A 22,071-nucleotide genomic window follows, 5' to 3' on the forward strand; every position below is an offset into this window, starting at 1 on the left:
TAGTGTAAAGAATTGATAAACTTAGGGATGAAGTGTCTTAAAAGTTGGGGTACTAGATGTTACGAATCTTAAACGTGGATCAATATAAAGTGTATATAATAGTGGAGTGTAAATAGTTAGCTATTGGCATCGATATCATGATACACATAGAATAATATAGCATACAAATTGTTAGTACAATATACGTTTTTACAAAAATCCGACGCTGAAACTACACGCGTGTGCCATTAGACTTAACCGTTTGTATGTAAGAATGAATTGTGTAGGTTAATGTACATAAATTCAAATAATGCTCAGTACATTGTACAGTTAAGTACAATATTACGTAAAAGGTTTTGTACAGTCGCAGCGGGAAGTGGGACTGAGACTTATGAATATTTTGTACATTTGGTATGAAAATAGGTACATATTGTACGACGATATTTTCACGTTAAGTGTACATTGGTTATAATGTAACTGTTATCGCGTACCTTGTAGTATTAATATTAATATTGTGATGGAAATTTTTATGTGCAATTACAGTGTTATTGTAATGTTTCTCTTTTTATTTATTATTCGATTCATTACTTTGTATTTGAATAATACAAGTAACCGGTTTTTATCAATTTATTATCCGAACTTTTACATGTATTTAAAAGTAAATATGTCTAAAAATATAGCATGGAAATATATTTTCTGTTTGAAAAAAAAAAAATCTGTTTTCCTTATTTCGATCCTGTACCTGAGAAAGGAACTTGGCGCTTTAAATAAAAAACGCACATGTTTTGTGAAATTTAAAATTTATAGGAAAAAAAATCACAATTTATACATATAAATATAATAATTAGTTCATAAAATTTAATATAGCTTCAAATTTATTAGAAAACATTGTTATGAAAATTATTTCATGGGTATTTTATAGAAGTTCTTCCATCAGGCCGTATTATTTACTTGCATCAGACATGGAATACAATGGAGTGTCACCAGGCAATCGTAATCCTTGCGTTTAGAAATAAATTAATTAATAAGATAATTATATAAAAGTGACAATTCAGTTTTCATAATGGTAAAAACTGAATCTTTATTTTAGAAAAAAAATATAGATATTTATGTCTTATAATTGGTAATGTATGCAGGAAGGGCTTTATTATTTTAATTAATTAGGATGGGATTTAATGAATTGGGATGGGATTATTTCGTCGTCAAATTCAAGCTCCAAAAATATTTTTGTTTACCATAAGCTGTAGGTAAGCATATTGATTCTTGCAATAACAAACCAATTCGTAAGAATTGTGATATGTAAATCTTCCGGAAATATTTAGGATCTCTAGTTTTATATAGCATTGGACCTACCTTTCCCTTCGTTTGTTTCTTGCGCATTCTTCTTTTCAAGTTCATATTTCAAATTCTTCGCTTGATAAGCCGAGACTGACATCGAAGGCCTATTCTTTGCGTATTCTACGCTTCTAATCGAATTATCGGCCTTTTGCTCCATTTGGTCGATAGTTTTTACGTAATCAGAAGATATCTTTCGAGCCACTTTCTTACTGTGTTGTAAGTTCATAACTTTGTCATATGAAACTTCTTCTACTGTTAAGGAATGTCTTAAATATTTCTCCCGTGTATTTTCATCGCTTTTGATGCGAGAATTCGGTGAATACGTCAATAGAAGATTTTTATGTTCCGTCTCCCCAAAGGGCCTGAAAGCGATAATATAACGGCATCTATATAGAAATATTTTGCAAATATAAATCTTTTGTGGTGGATTCGACGAAACAATAAATTAACCTGTATTCTTTTAGAGTGGGTCCACCAATATCTTCATCATTCGACAGGTTCTCATATAATCGAGTCAGTACTGATTGTCGTCTGACTTCCATATCGGAGTCAGAATATTCCAATTGTGCTGGTTTAACAAAACCTGTTGGGCGACGGGCTGGTCGGGATCCCGTCTGCGCGGCCACCGCCGATTGTGCAATCCTTACCTTGCTAGAAGATTTATTGTAAAAAACTATAAATAAATTGACTAGTTGGCGTATTGTTAGTGCCGCAAAGAAGTCCTAAAAATGTATTACGGCGTAACTGGATAAATATATCGCGTTTTTGGAGATAGGTACCTAGATTGCATTTCGATCAATATCTGTTTTACGATTTGTTATGTTTTTAATAATGGAACATGGGCATTGAGATACGTCTTGATTATGTCTTGAGTAGTGGGTACTACTTACTTAAATTTGATTTTAATGGTTTCGGGTTTTATTAATTGTATTCGACAATGCGTTCGATAAGCGTTAAAGACATTAAAATTTAAAACTTAAAATCACGGCAAAAAAAATTAATATTTGAAAAAACATGAATAAATAAAAAAAGATACAAAAAAAAAATACCGGCCATTTGTATAAGATCCGTTATCTGAATCATTTGAGTCTTGTGAACTAATTCTTTGTATTATATGGATCTTTTCCAAGTCCTCCATACGGACAAAGCCAGTTTGACGCCGTTTTATCTTGCTTGGTTCCCTTACACCCCATGGAATGCTTATGGAAACTTTTCTATGCGAAAAAGAACACAATATCATAATATTATGAATATAATTTAATCACGTTACAAGTTATTAAAGATACCTAATAACTTACTTATCCCCGTAATCTCTCGATCTTCGGTCTATAGATTGTATTCTGTAACCATTTCGAAAAATAATACAAATTCTTACCACATATAGGAAACGTGGATATAATTCATACTGTAAAGTCAAAATTTCATATACATCACCTAAACCTTCTCAGCTCTTCATCAGTTATTAGTTCTGACCTATAATTAGTAAAAAAAAAATATAAAAAAAAGTTTTCCGAACATTTCATTTTTATCAAACTTTTTAAAAAATATTTTTTGTAAACTTACTTTCTTGTACCGTCGAATATATTGACCTGGCCAACACCTCGAGCGATGCCCTTGATTACTCCGCCGGCAAAGCTGACACGATCCACGTTAAGCCTACAAAATTAATGGGTTCATTTTTAATTATTGTGAGTTACTTTGTAAGGTATTTTATAAATTATCTATAAGACTCTCCATAATATTATTTGTTACTAGTTAAACTTACTTTAAATATCTTCGTATTTCCCTCTCTTCTTCTGATTCAAGCGATTTTACTGTAAAAATAAAATTAAATAGCAATCAATACTAATTAACGCAGCTTCATTATTAATTTATTTCACTTACACGAAGCTTCGTCCGAGTCGTCATCAAATTTATAAACATCTGAAATGTAGGAATCTTGTGGAGCAATTACTTTTTTGGGTATTTCATTTTGTAAATCGGATTCAAGACAATAGTCGCCTCTTAAGAATCTGTAAAAAATGTTTGAATTTATTTAGATAAAACAACAGGTATTTCTATATTATAACGAGAAGTGATGGCTCAGGAGTAGGAAAAAATGGTAGTGATATCAACCTATGATGTTAAAATTTTGGGATGGATGACAATGAATACTTTCTATTTAAGTACATCATATCGGAAATTTTCCAAACTAACAAAAAGTATTTATTTATTTATTCATCAAAGACATACTTCTTTAAATTATAAGTTGAATCCTTTTCTCCCGGGTAAGGAACATCCGTCAGAGGTATGTAATACAATCTCTCTGGCTGGTGCTTTACGCTCAATGTGCTCAGCGACATGTGTTTATAGGGAGTTGTCTGATGTTCCTCCGGCTCATAGTCGTATACCTCTACATCAAAATCATTATTTTCGTCTGCCGTTTCACTCACGGCCGTTGATGGTCGCGGATGATTGGTTTGACTTTTTTGAATTTGTTTCTCGATTTCTTCTTTTTTGCGAATAAATCTGAAAATAATCTATTTGTAAAGCTATAATCTTTGCGATATCATATACACACACCGGCACAATTAGCGGAACAGAAACCGATACGCGAGAACATCGTCTGGGATTTGAACGAATGGCAGCAGGTTCTCTTTACTGATGAGTGCAGAGTTCTTTTAAAACAGATCAATGGGAGACAGCGAATATGGAGACACAGAGGAGAACGCCAAATATAGTCTAATTTTGAACACACAGTGGCTTATGGTGGCGGCTCGATAATGGTTTGGGGAGGGATATGTTTGAGAGCTCGCACGGAGTTATTGATAGTCACAGGAGGGACCATGACAGCAGATAGATACATCAGAGACATTTAAGAAGAACATGTTATACCATTTGCCCCATTTATTGGTGACTACTTTACTCTAATGCAAGATAATGCTCGTGCTCATAGTGCACAATCGGTACAGGCATATCTGAGCCACGTAGGTATACCGGTGATGCAGTGGCCAGCAAATTCCCCCGATATGAATCCGATAAAGCATGTCTGGGACTTGCTAAAAAGAAGGGTTAAATCCAGAATGCCACCCCCCAACAGTCTGAATGAACTTGGAAACGAATTACTTGAGAAGTGGGAGCGGTTGCCTCAAGAAATCATCGATAACATAATCTGTAGCAAGCCCAGACGAATGGAAACCGTAATCAGAGCAAGAGGGGGAAACACTCGTTATTAATTTTGCTTTAATTTTATTGTCAAATCATTTAATGCTTACTTTTTTTATTTTTTTGTGATGGTTCATAATCATCTAAATATTTCACTTATTTCAAATTTCTTAATTTTTCAATAAAAAATAACGAAGACTTTTCAAAGTCGTTGTTAAAAGATGTTAATCAACTTGTTATTTTGTATCTAATTACATTTTCGTCAAATATATGCGTTATTATCTCATAGTCTCACTTTTTTTTTGTTCCGCTAATTGTGCCGGTGTGTATATTATATTCCAATGTGTGTATGGCAGTACTAGTTATATGTACTTACCTTTGTGTAGCTCTAATGTTCTTTTTTTCTTCTTCAACAGATCCTTCTCCTTCTCCTCGAACTTGTTCCTCTATAAGTGCTAACTCTCGCAGCTCTATTTCCAAAAATGTTTTTGCCATAATTTCCTGGGATGAATTTAATAATTTTTTACTACTCTACTTACTAATGTATATTACCGATAATACTTCAATATAATTAAAGTATGACAAAACTAACCTCAATAAAGAGGTTTCCCAAAGAAACAAGTTCTTCTATATGCCCATCAATATATGCATTGGTTCCTTTGTTAATTATTATGTCCTGACATTCGAGATTTAATACTCCAGCTTTATATATGAGAATTTCTACTGAAGGAGACTCATACCAAGTAGGAATGGATTCAATTTTTTGTAAAACAGATTCTCCGTCTATAAGTTGACCGAAAGCAACATATTTCTGGGCCATCCAGGGTGCTGGGTGAAGTAATACAAAAAACTGGGTGGAACAATCGACGTGCCTAAAAATAATAGATTAAATTCTAATAACTTGATAATATAATATACTCTCAGTTCTGATATGATTACGTAAGAATGTAGGTGCATATTGCGCGTACTGCTTTCTGGGTACAAAACAATTATCAAACTACCTCCCATCGTTTGCCATGCATAAAACGCCACGTCTATCATGAGGAACAATAAAGTTTTCACAATCTAAATCGATACTTTTCAAACCAAATCCACCACATTGTATCCAGCAATCTTTGACGATGCGGTGAACGGGTGTCCCGGAATAACCGCCTTTAGTGGTTTGACATAGTCTTAGAAAATTTACACTCGTGTTTGGTACAATATCCGCATAAAGCTGAAAAATAATAATGAATAAACAAGGTTCAACTCATAACAGCCTCTGAAAGAAAATATGAGAAATGGGGTACAAAATTGGGTGAGAAATGGGGGAAGGTACTTCCTCCTGTTAAAATTCCAACTTAATCTTTGTGGGTAGTCTGGATTTCAAATATTTGAGTAAATAGTATGAAAACTAACCATAAATACTAATGTACCGATCGGATATGAATCTATTGAAATGTGCATATAAGCACAAGGTCTCTGAAAGATAACATGAAAAATTTAAGCATGGTATTTAATTATTATCAAATTTTATAACTGATTATACGATGCGAAGTATTTACGACATACCCCAGAGTTGCGAATGTAATTTACGAATTGATCGACACCTTCTTTGTAATAATCCAAAATTATGTGATAATAATATTTAGCGTTTATTATGTCTTTAAATTCTTTTTCTCCGCCAAGAAATTTATCATTCAGAATAATAGCTACGCTGCTAGTCAAGCAGAAAGCAATACCGCCAAACTGCTTTTTCAAATCATTCAAAACTTGTGGCCACTCTACTGTTGTTACTCCTACAGGAAAAAATACAAGTTAAATTATTGTAAAGGAAATCTGAGTAGGCGTTATAAGTAAACATATTATGTAGCGATGAATTGTATGCATTCATAAAAGATCTCTCGCATCATTATTCACTGAACTACTGCTGTGCAATATATTATTATTATACGTTTGGTAGGTAGAGTAGAGATACGAGAAAGATCTAGGAGAATAAGTTTATTATCTGTTTTTAGAACTTCACGTCAAATAAATGTTTTGCAATACATATTATTTTAATTCAAATACCTCTTATAGATGGAGCATCAAATAATTTCGAACGGTACTTATATAGTCCAGTTGCTATGTTGACGCAATAATTAAATTCTTTTGTAACTTGATCTCCTATGATGGTAAACTTTACTCTGTCTACAATTTGCGTTTTATTTTCTGTTTTGGGGTATTCAGGATTCTGTACTGAATTGTGAGCATATTTAAGATTCTTAAGATTATGGCTCTTTATCACACGTTCCCATGGGTGATGAGATACTTCTCTTTTTTTGTGATTAAATTTCACAAACGACATTTTTTAGAAGATTGTAGACAGAAATCATACGTCAAAAAATATTTTTTTGTGTTTATTTTTATTTTTAATTGTAGCTAGAGATCAATTGTGAGATCAATAATGTTCTCAAGGTGTTTATTTGTTTCTGGTTTGTTTTCACGTAGCACGCGAACAATTATAAGACATATTTTGGTGACTCGTAAGCACAGTTAAACGCTGTGATTAAACGCGACGTAACTGATAATTGATTATGACCACGCAGGCAACAAATAGTACGATATCGTCTCTACCATGGAGTTATCCATGCTTTATGTTACCTTCAATGTGTACTCTTCGTTAGTAGAACTATCGAAACCACTTTCGAATAAATATTTTTTTGGTAATGCAAGCGACGGCTTACCACAGTTTATAACATATTATTGGCAAAAAGTTAAATGCTCAAGCCTCAAAAATAAGAGAGAAAAAAAAGCTTTGTATTTGACATCTGTCATCTGACATTGATAAATATGACAAATGTCCATCTGTCAAATAAGTGTGTCACAAAAAAAATTACACATATTTTCACGAATTTAATTTTTAACATAAATTAAATTAATTTACCTTTATTTTTTTTACAAATTCATTATTCGGCGCTGTAAGCACTGCAAAATATAATATGTGAACTGACCGACCCATTTTTAATATCCAATGATTTTAATGAATAATTATTATCATGAATCAAAACATTATGATGAATTCTAAGAGTTTTTCCTTACTCTCTGAAGAACTTTGTAGTATTTTATACGGTAAAGAAAAAAATTCAGGAAAGATAAATTCTCTCATAGATGAGTTAAATGCATTGCCTTATAAGGCGGAGCTGTTCCTGAAAAGAAATGTAAGATATGTTTGTTTATTAAAATTTCTGTGAATCATAATAATTTATATTCAAAATAATCTATAAACCTTTTTTTCAGGATATTACTTCGTTATTAAACGTCCTGTGCTTGTATATAAAACCTGTAGATGAGTTTATTTCTGCAAAAACATCACACTTATTCAACAGTGTGATAACCAAGCAAAACATACCCATATCAAATGACCACCTAGGGAAGGTAATAGCATGGCATATTGAATGTATCAAGACATGTTCAGATGTTGTTTTGCCTGATATTTTACATAATTTGCAATGTATTTTGCAAGTTAATGTACAAGCAGGATATAAGGTAAACACTTAATTTTTTAAATAGGTATCTTATCAGAAACTTGACTAAAGTTTCATAGTTAAAGGACCAAAGTTGTCTATTTAACTTGTGGTTTAAAACAAATTTATTGATCAAATACAAGCAAAATTAACCTCATGCTCTTTGGTATGATAATACAATAGCAATCTTTTATACAGTGTTAATTTACTTCTTCATTTTCATTATTTATAAATTATTTTTGTCCCCTTTCAGTTCATCAATGAGTTGATTGGTAAGAATGGTCTTCTTACAAAATTAATAGAAGCAGATAAGAACATCAACCAAAGTGGTCAAAATTCTTCCCAAATAACACTTATTGTATTGAAATGTATATTATGTCTTCTGCCAACAATTGAGGATAAATTAAGTGATGATACAGAATTAACACAGGACATAAAGGAACATATTTCATGTATTGTTGTTAAATATCTCTTGAAAGGTTCTATGAAAAATCAAGATGAATTTTTATATTGTAAGGTAAGAAAATTACCACATTTTGTGAAAATTAAATATGACAGGATTATGTTTTAATTAATAATTTTGGTAAAATAAAATAAAAGCTCAAGCTTTTATATATTATTATTATTTATTGATACCTTTTTTAAGAAAATTGATTGCCAAATAAGTTATGTTTAATTATTTCTTTTAGATTGTTATAACAGCCTTAAGAGTATTGGCTCATGTTTACTTTAACTATCATACAACAGAAATACCTCTACCAGAGTTGATGGGCATATGCCAGTATTTCATATTGTATGGCTTGATTAAACAAAATAGTAAACCGGAAAAAATACTACCTGCCCAGCAAAGTATTGCTATAGCTCCTGTTAAACCCACTACAAGAGGAGGCAAGGTATGAATATAGTTATGTTATAGATTTTGTATTGCCGAGTATCATTTAGTATTACTATTAAAATTTTGTAAAAAAAAGCTGGAATGATATCTACTGTTCAAAATATTCTATGTTACTTGTGTGTATATTGTAAAGATATGATATAATATGACAACACTAAAAAAAAATTTGTATTTCATACCAGAAACAAAAAGTAAGAAAACAAAGGAACAATGCAATAGAAAGCTTGAAAAAAGAAATACCAGTGTCTGATCGCAGCCTTATGAAAGATGTGGAAAATTTTGAAAACAACTCTGCTTACAAACCAGCCAGTAAAAATTACTTAGAACCAGTGAAAGCTAAGACCTGTTGGGCCTTAACAAGTGATTCAGATATTTCTGATGTGGAAAACAGTAGAGAGGCAAAGCTTGTAGCTTTGAAATCAAGGGTACGGCAGAGTGCTGCTAATTTGTTCTTAGTTCTATTCAAGGTAAGTCTTTTAATACTGCCTTTATTTAAATATGATACACATTACACTTAATATTGTTCCTCAATGTCATAAAACCTTTATAAAAGGTACCAAAGTTAGAATAGACTAGAAAAAAATTCTGGTATTCTCTTTGGAAAATTTTATGGTGTTTTAATTATGATCACTCTTTATTTGGAACTGTAAACTATGACATGCCTTATATAATTTTACTCCCCTTATAGATAAAAGATAAGAAAGAACTATTTGGCTATTGGTGGGCTTTCTTACCTGATTCACCTGATGTTAACAATTGGCTTGCTGAAGAAAATTCTAAGAAAAGTCTGGCATATTGTGCAGTTACAGATCCTATAGCCAGTAGTAGAGCAAGTGCCTTAAGTGTTATTTTAGCTTTATTATCGGGCTCTAAAATGTATTTGGCACAAGCTGAAGTCAGGTATTTTATACATTTTTTTATCTTTTTATTAAAATGCTAACTTATTACTTAAATATTTCCTTAGCCAGATAAAAGTATTTATTGATACATTATGTACATAACTGAAGTTAAAATTTTTCTTTGTTTTATATCCAAACAAATCGTTTATTTATTTTTACAGCAAAAAGTCAAACACATCTTTTATACCATTCTCAGTGTCCTTAGGATACATTATAAATTGTATGCATAAGATCCTAGTAGATATACTAAATAGTGAGAGAAGCCATGCTGTAATCATAGTCACTTTGAAGTGTTGTGCTGCTTTAGTTCAAGCAACACCATACCATAAAATGCAAGAAGGTTTGGTTAGTGATTTGGTGAAATCTACCAGACGATTTTTGGTACATAGAGGTATGTAAGAATTTTTTCAATTATTTTTCTTGATGGTGCCAAAATTACATTAATTAAGTTTGTTTATTGTTATTATTAGATTATTATCAACCAATCAGTTGTTTAAATTGTATTTTTTAATATTCGATAAAAAAAAAAAAAATAATATAAAATCATAAATATTTTCAGATGTCACACTTCAAGTTGGTGCATTGATAACTATGGGATGCGTTTTATCCATTGATCCTAAAGTTAACGAATTACTCTTAGCAATACGTAAGGATGCTTCTTATTGCAAGAGTACTGCAAATTCATCAAATAAAGAAAATAAAACAAACATGGACGATTGTGATGATTTTGAAGAGGGCTATTCTGATGATGAAATCTTCACTGCAATAGAACCAGTAGAAGTGATAGTCGAAAAAGATAATAAAAATACGTCATACTTTAATACATGGATCTTAGATATTTGTTTTAAGAATTTAGGTTGGATGTTTAAAGGTGATGAGAGAATTGTAAGTATGCACTTGTAAATAAAAAAAAATTAGCCAGAACTTTTTAAAATATTTCTTGTTTTTAGAAATTTCTGGAATAAAAATTCAATATATTATATTTGTAGAATTGTAAGCCATCAGCAATACCAGTGATTTTGGAATCACTTCAAGTATTATCGGCCATTGCGTTTCACCATTTAGCTGAAATACTCAAACCGCATATAAAGCTATTGTCTGATATTTTATATGAAATGTTGGTTCATGAACACCAAGACGTCGTGTTACAAACTGCAAGATTAATAAGTATTATTGGGGATGCTATACAAAAATTAGGTGAGTTCAATATTCAAAGTTTATTAAATAAATTTAATAAAAAAAAAAATTACACACATTGTGTCACATACTAGTGTCACATATTATGTGCATTGTATTATCTCGTAAAATAAAGGCATTATCTTTTCTGACTTAATGTTAACAAGGTACTTTAACCAATAAGTGCTAGGTTCTTTAGGGTTATGTTTCAGAAATAGAAATGGTTTTTCATTTCAACTTTTTTTTTTCAGAGCAAATAGATGAAGCACCACCATTAAATCGTTGTGTTTATATGTGGGAGAAGTTAATAACTCCTTTATCTACCGTCCTACAATGTCATGAGAGTACTCCAGCTAAGGCGGTCGTTTGCGACTGTATAGCTAATATAGGAGAGAAATCATTTAAGGAGTTACCAGTAAGTGAAATCACTTTTTTAACGGTTGTTCTTCTTTCCACATACAAAAGTTTTAAACTGGATTGAATGGGTAATAGGTATGTTTTACACTGTGAGGTTGAAAACTCGCATTAGGTTATATTGTTTATAGTAAACACCCTTAAAATATCGTTATCATTATCTTACTGAATTTCAGTGTAATTAAGACTTGAATGTAGTGTTGAAAGAAATGTCAGCAATAATTTTCCTAATAAATGAAATACAAAACAAAATATCTTAAAAATATGATTTACTCGTGTACATATTTATTTCTTGGAAATACATTTACTTTTAAGTAACTAAAATTAATAATTTTCATAACAAGGACCGTACGCAAATGTTATGTTGCACATTGCTAATGGGTTCCTGTAGCGACGAAGAGGCGAGCGTGCGTGCGGCCGCCGTGCGAGCGCTTGCTATGACCGTAATGTATAGAACGCTGAGAGAGGTAAGGCATTTAAGTGTATTTCAATTTAAATAAGGATGTTTTTATATGCAATAGACGATGACAGTATATACTTTCCATCTGCCTTCGCAGAAGAACATACAACTAATAGTCAGTGTGGTTCAATAGTACAGAAAATTTATTAAATTTCAAAACCTAGTCCTAACGATGGGAATCTTTTCTAAAAAGGCACAAAAGAACTGACAAGTGTACCGTACCTCTTAAAGCAGTACTTAATTTCATTATGCGAAAGTGACGGCGCTTAAGGACGCGTTTACGAATCTGACAAAAATAAGCAGTTTTTCGGTACATTTTGCGACATAATAATACAAAACCAAATTTAACTAATAATTACTATAGATAGATTAATCCTTAATCTTTAAATGGTAGCAATTTTTTAGTCGAAAATTTTGGTTTATAATATTATAAAAAATATTTTAAGTAAGCAGACATGTCCAACTCAAAAAGGTAGCAAAGAAAACTATCAAAATGTTACAAATAGGCTGAGAAAAAAATTAAAATCAAATCTTATTTTTTCACATATTTAACTGTAACGCGTGATACTTATTGCATGGAAATAAGGGTTATTTTATTTGACACTATCTTGATTTATTGTACAAAAATTTGTAATGAAATATTTTAGTAATTTAGTCGGCGCTCGGACGCCTTTGTGAGTAGACGCTGTGACGCTTGTAGGCAGCTCCTCGTTTACGAAAAGATCGCTGTACGTATACAAAATATTTGACCTAATAAACTTGATCATTGACGCATTCTGCACCGACAACCAAGGCACACCAGGGAAAGATTTGATTTATAGTTTTTCATACTTATGGGATTATAAATTTCATATTTAGTTTCTGACTTGATGGAGTGACCTGCATGTGTACTTCGAAGACTGCTACTGGAACTAATAGACGAGTAGAGCTAGGTGTGCCGAGTTTGGGCTCGTTTTGTTAGTTATGTTGAGACCTTACCTCCGGACTTGATGGAGTGACCTGCAGGTGTACTTCGAAGACTGCTACTGGAACTAAAAGACGAGTAGAGCTAGGTGTGCCGAGTTTGGGCTCGTTTTATTAGTTATGTTGAGACCTTACCTCCGGACTTGATGGAATGACCTGCAGGTGTACTTCGAAGACTGCTACTGGAACTAAAAGATGGTTAGAGCTAGGTGTGCCGAGTTTGGGCTCATTTTGTTAGTTATGTTGAGACCTTACCTCCGGACTTGATGGAGTGACCTGCAGGTGCATTTACAAAATATGTTTTATTAATTAATGTAATAATATAGTGTCGACTTATAAAAATACTACAGGTTTGCCGGCAGCTTCGCCTGCATCATTTTTAAATTTAACCCAAATTCGGCGCCATTTTGAAATTTTCTGTTATTGTACCGATTTCGTTCAAAATCGATATCTGAGGCTCCCTGGGATCGCAAAACAGGAAACTGGTACCAAAATTTTAAAAAGTCAGCGCCATTTTGAAATTCTTTGTTATTGTACCGATTTCGTTCAAAATCGATATCTGAGGCTCCCTGGGATCGCAAAACAGGAAACTGGTACCAAAATTTTTAAAAGTCAGCGCCATTTTGAAATTCTTTGTTATTGTACCGATTTCGTTCAAAATCAATATCTAAGGATCCCTAGGATCGCAAAACAGGTAACTGGTACCAATATTTAAAAAGCCAGCGCCATTTTGAAATTCGTTGTTATTGTACCGATTTCGCTCAAAATCGATATCTGAGACTCCCTGGGATCGCAAAACAGGAAACTGGTACCAAAATTTTAAAAAGTCAGCGCCATTTTGAATTTTTTTGTTATTGTAGAGATTTCGTTCCAAATCGATATCTGAGGATCCTTAGGATCACAAAACAGGAAACTGTTACCAAAATTGAAAAAAAGTCAACGCCATTTTGAAATTTTCTGTTATTGTACCGATTTCGTTCAAAATCGATATCTGAGGCTCCCTGGGATCACAAAACAGGAAAATGGTACCGAAATTTAAAAAAGTCAACGCCATTTTGATTTTTTTGTTATTGTACTGATTTCGTTCAAAATCGATATCTAAAGATCTCTAGGATCACAAAACCGGAAACTGGTACCAAAATTTTAAAAAATCAGCGCCATTTTGAAATTCTTTGTTGTACCGATTTCCTTCAAAATCGATATCTGAGGATCTACGATCGCAAAATAGGAAACTGGTACCAAAATTTAATAAATTCAGCTGGTAAAGAAGCAAAATATACAATTCTTGCAGTTTCTATGTCAGTTAACTGTCGAATCTTTCTGCCAGCGTAACCAGCAGAGCTGAGTTTGATCCTAAGGATCCTCAGGTATCGATTTTGAACGAAATATGTCAATTAACAAAGAATTTCAAAATGGCGCCGAATTTTTTAAATTTCGGTACCATTTTCCTATTTTGTGATCCCAGGGAGTCTCAGATATCGATTTTGAACGAAATCGGTACAATAACAGAAAATTTCAAAATGACGTTGTCTTTTTTTCAATTTTGGTAACAGTTTCCTGTTTTGTGATCCTAAGGATCCTCAGATATCGATTTTGAACGAAATCGGTACAATAACAAAGAATTTCAAAATGGCGCTGACTTTTTAAAATTTTGGTACCAGTTTCCTGTTTTGCGATCCCAGGGAGCCTCAGATATCGATTTTGAACGAAATCGGTACAATAACAGAAAATTTCAAAATGGCGTTGACTTTTTTTCAATTTTGGTAACAGTTTCCTGTTTTGTGATCCTAAGGATCCTCAGATATCGATTTGGAACGAAATCGGTACAATAACAAAGAATTTCAAAATGGCGCTGACTTTTTAAAATTTTGGTACCAGTTTCCTGTTTTGCGATCCCAGGGAGCCTCAGATATCGATTTGGAACGAAATCGCTACAATAACAAAAAAATTCAAAATGGCGCTGACTTTTTAAAATTTTGGTACTTCCTGTTTTGCGATCCCAGGGAGCCTCAGATATCGATTTTGAACGAAATCGGTACAATAACAAAGAATTTCAAAATGGCGCTGACTTTTTAAAATTTTGGTACCAGTTTCCTGTTTTGCGATCCCAGGGAGCCTCAGATATCGATTTTGAACGAAATCGGTACAATAACAAAGAATTTCAAAATGGCGCTGACTTTTTAAAATTTTGGTACCAGTTTCCTGTTTTGCGATCCCAGGGAGCCTCAGATATCGATTTTGAACGAAATCGGTACAATAACAGAAAATTTCAAAATTGCGTTGACTTTTTTTTTCAATTTTGGTAACAGTTTCCTGTTTTGTGATCCTAAGGATCCTCAGATATCGATTTTGAACGAAATCGGTACAATAACAAAGAATTTCAAAATGGCGCTGACTTTTTAAAATTTTGGTACCAGTTTCCTGTTTTGCGATCCCAGGGAGCCTCAGATATCGATTTTGAACGAAATCGGTACAATAACAGAAAATTTCAAAATGGCGTTGACTTTTTCAAAGGAGATTGCCCAAGTGACTATGGCACTTGGTATCGCAATCAAACTTATTGTGTCAAGATGAAATATAGCTCAATTTGAAGCTTGATGTTAGTACTTTTAGAAACGATTAAAGTTTTTATGTAAATAAGCCGCAGTTCACGACAATAAAAATAAAACAAAAGTTTTATTCAACGCTTCAAAAAAATACTTTATCGAGTTTAAACTAACGATGAACATTAAGTTTTACATTTATTACATAGGTAATATTTTAATTTACAAGATAAATGTGAAAAGTAAATCGTAATAAACATTATTTCAAAATAAATAACGTCGAACAATGCGTCTTCCTCTATGCAATGCGTCGAACACATTCATTCAACTATGACATAAGACGCAGGACGCTTGCAAGAGAGATAGATATATGTGTCAAAACAAAAACTTTTACTTTTATTTCTATTTATTCGGTATAATTACGACTTAATAGTGATAAATATGATCATTATAAATACAAATAGGAATTAACAATATCACGAACACGTGACACAACTAGTATTTTACCGATACCATACGTGGTCATACATGTTTCAAAAGAATAACTTTTACTATTATTTCAATTTATCCGGTATAATTAAGACTTAATATTGATACATATGACCATTATAAATACAAATAGGAATTAACAATATCACGAATACGTGGCACAACTAAAATTTTACCGATACCACCCGTGGTCATTCTCCTTTTGTAACAGTTTCCTGTTTTGTGATCCTAAGGATCCTCAGATATCGATTTTGAACGAAATCGGTCAATTAACAAAGAATTTCAAAATGGCGCCGAATTTGGGTTAAATTTAAAAATGATGCAGGCGAAGCTGCCGGCAAACCTGTAGTATTTTTATAAGTCGACACTATATTATTACATTAATTAATAAAACATATTTTGTAAATGCACCTGCAGGTCACTCCATCAAGTCCGGAGGTAAGGTCTCAACATAACTAACAAAATGAGCCCAAACTCGGCACACCTAGCTCTAACCATCTTTTAGTTCCAGTAGCAGTCTTCGAAGTACACCTGCAGGTCATTCCATCAAGTCCGGAGGTAAGGTCTCAACATAACTAATAAAACGAGCCCAAACTCGGCACACCTAGCTCTACTCGTCTTTTAGTTCCAGTAGCAGTCTTCGAAGTACACCTGCAGGTCACTCCATCAAGTCCGGAGGTAAGGTCTCAACATAACTAACAAAACGAGCCCAAACTCGGCACACCTAGCTCTACTCGTCTATTAGTTCCAGTAGCAGTCTTCGAAGTACACCTGCAGGTCATTCCATCAAGTCCGGAGGTAAGGTCTCAACATTACTAATAAAACGAGCCCAAACTCGGCACACCTAGCTCCACTCGTCTATGAGTTCCAGTACCAGTCTTCGAAGTACACTTCGGCAAGTACTTGTTTACCAAACAATCACTGTCCAATGAAATTAGATAAATGGTATCTACTTTTGTGACCATTCAACGTTACAAACTTTACAAATCAAAGTAAAGTTAAATAAAACATAGCAATAAAAATAAGCTCAATTATCAAGTCGTGTCAGTTTACTCATAATTTCGCCGCTTCGCGCATTTCGATGTGTGTGTGAGCCGTGCACGTGTAGTAGTAAGACTCAATACCTAAAATTGATGCGCGTCAATTTGTAAATACGTCCTTAACGGATTTTAGGGCAGGTGAACCCTTTTATGGGATGAGTCCTTGAATTCGTTATTAATTGATCAGATTCGCCAAAAAATACAGATTACAATGAAAAAAAAAAACAAAATAATATCACATAGTGTGTTAGACCACAGAATAAAAACTAGTTGGTTAGACCTTTATTAATTTACTTATTCGTGTCCCTAGGATATTTGCTTCGTAAGTGATTGTGGCGAGAATATCCTAAGAGCATTGTCAGAGACAACATTGGTTGTTAAAACAAAAGCTGCGTGGGCCCTTGCGAATCTCAGTGACGCCCTTGTTTTGAACGCGTAAGTTATGTTTTATTTATTTATTTAACACATTATTGTGCAAGAAAACAAATACATATAGGGTAATAATACATTAAATAAAAGCACAAAGGGCGGCCTTATCACTATGCAGTGATCTCTGCTAGGCAACCACGGGGAGAACGGCAAAGAAGCGAAAAATGTTGTGAAACAAAATAAAAACATTAGTATCATTTTGCTATGGATTTCTTTAATATTTACTATGGTATGGTATAAATTGCATTTTTATTGTATGGTGTTACCATCGTATAAATTTTGTTAATGCCTCTCATAAATAAAACTCGATAATAATATTGATATTAGAAATTCTCCGACAATAAAGTCATAATATATCTTTTACTTAGGTACTCACGTATGCTGATTGAATATCATTTGAGTATACAGATAAATTTCTTGTTGCAATATGATAACATTGAAGGGTTAAATTATGAACACGAGTGAGGAAAGACTATTTTTTAATAGTACACATAGTTCTTTCTTAATTTAACAATACCACGCTTACGATATTTTAGCCTTTTTTGGTTGTATAATTTGTTACTCGAATTTTAAATTTTATGTGATCTGTGCAACTAAAACAATCGAAATTTTCTCATGCTTGTGTTTTTGCATAAATAATGTAAATTGAAGATGTTTAACACACAGTTAAAGCGTGATAGTTACATTTATTGACATCACATTTTGCACAGATATGATATTTCGTGTCCAACGCCTTAAATTAATTCACGTGTGTAAATTATTTGATAATGAAATATATTTCAATGTGATTTCAGGGAGGAACCGGATGTGGAGAGATTAGACGATGACCTGTTGTTACGGTTACTTGAGGTTAGCGTCAACTGCGCTGCAGATAATGATAAGGTATAAATAACGAATAATAAATAAACAATGTGTGTTTACAATCAACATAAACTATCTGGTTTTTTATATATTTTATACACCCCAATTATATATTTCGAAAAGTCATATCGAATAGTGACTATAAAAGCATACGCACATCAATACTCATAATGCAATCTAAACATAGTTAATATAATTTAAAAAAAAAAAAAAAAACAAAAACCGACTTCAAGACTATACCTATATGTACAAATTTAAACTGAAAAGTAGAATCACATTCAAATTCGATGGTATTACATAATTTTGTTACAGAGATCCCATACTCCTACCATTCATCATCAGCTCAGCAACGATGGTGACCATTAGATGCAAAAATCTACATATATTAAGATAATTTCTGAAAAACAGTGTATTTGCTTACAAAATTTGAGGGTTTCCCTCGATTTCCCCAGGATCCCATCATCAGATTCTGACCTGGTGACAATGGGACCACCTCTGACGTATGACCCACCAAATAAAAAAAGAATTATTCAAATCGGTTTATAATTGCCGGAGTAATCGTGTAACAAATATACAAAAAAAAAGATAAAGTCGAATTGATAACCTCCTCCTTTTTTTTGAAGTCGGTTAAAATTTATTTAAAAATAGCAGTCAAGACCATACTCATTAATTTTATTTTTTATTAACAGGTAAAAATGAGCGCAACACGTGCCCTCGGCAATATGTTGCGTTTGATACGAGAGGACAATCTCGCCCGTCATCCCCAATTGAAGGCATTATGCGAGCTAGCTATAGGAAAGCTTTTAGAATGTGCAGTAAAAGTGACAAATATGAAGGTGCGGTGGAACGCGTGTTACGCTATTGGAAACGCTATGAAGAACGATACGCTGTTTACGAGCTTTAGCGGGTGGCAGGTAAGTTTATTTTTATTTTTAACGACACCAACACGTAACTTTGGCAATATGTTGCGTTTAAACAACAGTACAATCTCCCTCGTCTTCCCCAATTGAAGGCATAAAGGGAGTTAGATTCGTTTGTGTATGAGCTATGCAGTGTTCTGCGGCTATAGGAAACTTATAATGTGTAAGCATTTTAAATAGTAGAAGTTATAAACAGTGCTTATGACATCCCCGATTCTATATGACTCACATTGAAGTATCTTTCAACATGAACATTTTAAAGGACTTTTCCTTGTCTGGTCTAAACAGCTTCAGACTGCTATTAATATTGGCATACTTAGATAAAAACACAGAGTACAGATGACCTCGTTAGTAATACCACGGAGATTTCTTATCTTATTTTTATAGACGCCATAGTAGACTTTGTCCACAATATCATGTTATGGCAAAATTTATCAAACAATAATAAGAAAATTGTTATTTATTATGTGATATGGTAAGTATGGTATGTTGTATGATAATATAATTAAATTACACAAGGATATGAAAACATTACATAATTTCTCAAAGAAATATGAAATTCGGCCCGCCCAACAAAAATATTTATTTTTACTCTTGGTTCTAGGTCCACCTAAATTTCATATCATTCGGTCTCCCCAACAAATGTATTTCTTTTCGCCCTTAGTTCTATAGTTCTATAGTTTTCATATTCAAAATCCATAGTAAAAATAAACAGAAAAGTAATCTATCCTCCCTTTCAGTACCAAGTGTTTCCAAGCCTTTGCAACTTGGCGCAAGAGTGCAAGAATCTCAAAGTGCGTATAAACGCATCGGTTGCGTTGCGTGCGCCCAGTGTACGCACGCACTACGGTCCGCACTATGCGCTCGTGTGGCGAGGTGTTATGGAGGCTATGCAGTGTGCTGCGAATGTTGATGACTACTCGGAATATAGACATAAGGATAATTTGATTGAACAGGTCAGTTATACAGAAAAGTAGCACGCCACGACTTTTAAAAGTACATAATTTTAAAATTAAATGTTTGAAAAAAGTTATCTTCCATATTAATTCTGTGAATGTATATGTTTCAATACTAGTAGAAAACTCATAATCGTTTATGAATGAGGCTACTGAAAAATAACTGGATATATTCGCATTGGTATAGAGAAAATACTGTAGGTAGTTAATGTAGACCAGATAATTGATATTAAATTGACATTTCTCGTTCTACATACCTATACTTTTCGCTATGGTGATGTAATTTGAGTTAAGAACTTAACAATTTTTTGCATTTAAACCGGCAAAGATACGCAAGCGGATGCGTCTGCTTATTTCCATACTGCGATATTAAAAATCTTAAAAACGTATTTGATAAAGTGTGTAAACTTCATTAAACATTGTTTACCTTATTATCAACACGGTTATCTTATTCAATTATGAATAAAACGTGTTTATTTTAGAGCGAACGTACTACAATGTAAATATATACATATATTTATATCATTCATACGTTTGATAAGAACTGTATGTTTGTATAGCATGAAACATTACATCATAAGTTCTGTCTGCGATCGAAATGAAAGAAACACACAAAAATTTCCAGACGTAGGTATATTACAATACTAGTTAATTGAATTTTCTGGTGAAGTGTTTACAAATCTTCGAAAGAAGAATACGATTCGATTAGAAAAAATAATATTTTATGTAAATGGTTTAGTTTAAGACATGTATTTTTTAAATTGATTTTTATTCAACACATATAACTAACAATTAAATTAAAGAATATAATTTAGTTAATATGATATTGTTCTTTCATTTCAGCTATGCGTGACTCTAGCCCACATGTGTTGCCTTCTCAAACAATCGGATCTTACAGACATTTTGGACCCTTTAGTGTTTAACTTCGACTGCGCCAAGTCTCTGTACACCCAGCTATATCAGAAGCTGCCTCCAGAAAATTCCTCGTGTATGAAAATACTGCAAGCTGCTAAATATGTAACCGTTGATTTGACAGCAACTAATGATTCGCATTTGCAGTCATTGGGAATGTTGCAGGAGATATTTATATGGGATGTATAGTTGAAGATCGAGAAGTACTTGAGTATAAGCCGTTACATTTTATTTATTAAGGAAATAGGTATGTTAAGGAGACACGTGTACTTTGTGGTATGGCAGATTTTTTATACCTGTTTAACTTGCCGAGAACTTTTTTAAAGAAATGTGGAGTTATATATAAATTGATTGTAACATTCACAGTTCTCACGCTAATTCCAATGCCAAGGATTTGGTCTATAGTACATAACGTATGTTAATGTAACCATACTAATATTATGAATTCGAAAGTGATTTTATCTATTTCTCTACGCTTATAAACCGCTGATCCGATCTCGAGTAAATTTGAACCAGGAGTAAAGATAACATTGGGAAACGACACTAGTTCTCTTTTTGTTAAGACAAAGAAAATGGGCGTAGGGGGATATTACTACATGAAAATAATACAAAACAAAATAAAATATAAAATAACATAATATCACGCGATAACGTAAGTCGCATACCTACTCACGAAGCTGAAAGGAAAATATCTACGTTCTCACTGAAAATTTTAACTGTCTAACTATCACGCATCATGATTTGGTCACCGACGGACGGATATACAGACAGATAGCGATTTCTCTGTAATAGGGTCCCGTTTTATCCTTTGGGTACGGAACCCTAAAAATATATGTTTTAATTCATAGGATATGTATACCTATATGGTATTTATTTAACAAAGATTTCTTCTTTATTAATATGTATAACAGAACTTTAATTTATTTAAAAAATATATCACCTTGACTAATACGATTTTGTTTTATTACATCCACATGTTGCATACTATTAACTTTAATAGATTTTTACTATTTTACGATTATTCATACATAATATACTTACGTTTAAAAAATATTTTGTTTTTTTTAATAATAATAAAATTACTTAATTTCATTTGTTCAGCAGCTTAGGGTCAAAGGGTCAGCTTTAAGAAATATAAAAAAGTAATATGCCTTGGCAGTCAACGTGG

At 32.7% G+C, this 22,071-nt stretch overlaps 2 protein-coding genes across 4 annotated transcripts; one reads left to right on the forward strand and one right to left on the reverse strand.

Annotated features, from left to right (window-relative positions):
* Positions 1-841: 841 nt before the first annotated feature.
* Positions 842-6,912, reverse strand: LOC123695965 (NK-tumor recognition protein-like). Of its 3 annotated transcripts, XM_045641918.1 has the most exons (16): positions 6,511-6,912; positions 6,013-6,239; positions 5,860-5,922; positions 5,463-5,677; positions 5,054-5,333; positions 4,838-4,962; positions 3,550-3,825; positions 3,202-3,329; positions 3,083-3,131; positions 2,881-2,973; positions 2,752-2,790; positions 2,616-2,657; positions 2,367-2,531; positions 1,768-1,968; positions 1,333-1,679; positions 842-978 (listed from the first exon to the last, which is right to left on the reverse strand). In XM_045641918.1, exons 1-16 carry the CDS (start codon positions 6,785-6,787, stop codon positions 923-925), a joined length of 2,583 nt encoding a protein of 860 aa, XP_045497874.1. In that variant the 5' UTR covers positions 6,788-6,912; the 3' UTR covers positions 842-922. The 3 variants fall into 3 exon arrangements, with proteins under 3 accessions (XP_045497874.1, XP_045497876.1, XP_045497875.1); XM_045641920.1 differs by lacking the exon at positions 2,367-2,531; XM_045641919.1 differs by lacking the exon at positions 5,860-5,922 and having other exon boundaries at positions 6,511-6,911.
* Positions 6,913-7,300: 388 nt separating this feature from the next.
* LOC123696147 (HEAT repeat-containing protein 6) lies at positions 7,301-21,831 on the forward strand. The gene is made up of 16 exons (XM_045642192.1): positions 7,301-7,640; positions 7,720-7,968; positions 8,200-8,463; positions 8,636-8,839; positions 9,024-9,308; positions 9,530-9,741; positions 9,902-10,131; positions 10,300-10,625; positions 10,730-10,937; positions 11,168-11,331; positions 11,675-11,797; positions 17,136-17,260; positions 18,049-18,136; positions 18,805-19,029; positions 19,776-19,991; positions 20,835-21,831. Exons 1-16 carry the CDS (start codon positions 7,479-7,481, stop codon positions 21,090-21,092), a joined length of 3,339 nt encoding a protein of 1,112 aa, XP_045498148.1. The 5' UTR covers positions 7,301-7,478; the 3' UTR covers positions 21,093-21,831.
* Positions 21,832-22,071: the final 240 nt, after the last annotated feature.

This window comes from Colias croceus, chromosome 12 (assembly GCF_905220415.1).
Source record: "Colias croceus chromosome 12, ilColCroc2.1".
Classification (NCBI taxonomy): domain Eukaryota; kingdom Metazoa; phylum Arthropoda; class Insecta; order Lepidoptera; family Pieridae; genus Colias; species Colias croceus.

Coding starts and splice junctions, on each gene's coding strand:
- LOC123695965 (XM_045641918.1), bottom strand. CDS start 6,787: ATGTCGTTTGTGAAATTTAATCACAAAAAAAGAGAAGTATCTCATCAC. Junction 3,826..4,837: donor AACATTAGAGCTACACAAAG/GTAAGTACATAT, acceptor GATTATTTTCAG/ATTTATTCGCAAAAAAGAAG. Junction 3,132..3,201: donor CGACTCGGACGAAGCTTCGT/GTAAGTGAAATA, acceptor TTATTTTTACAG/TAAAATCGCTTGAATCAGAA.
- LOC123696147 (XM_045642192.1), top strand. CDS start 7,479: ATGAATCAAAACATTATGATGAATTCTAAGAGTTTTTCCTTACTCTCT. Junction 8,464..8,635: donor ATGAATTTTTATATTGTAAG/GTAAGAAAATTA, acceptor TATTTCTTTTAG/ATTGTTATAACAGCCTTAAG. Junction 10,132..10,299: donor ACGATTTTTGGTACATAGAG/GTATGTAAGAAT, acceptor AAATATTTTCAG/ATGTCACACTTCAAGTTGGT.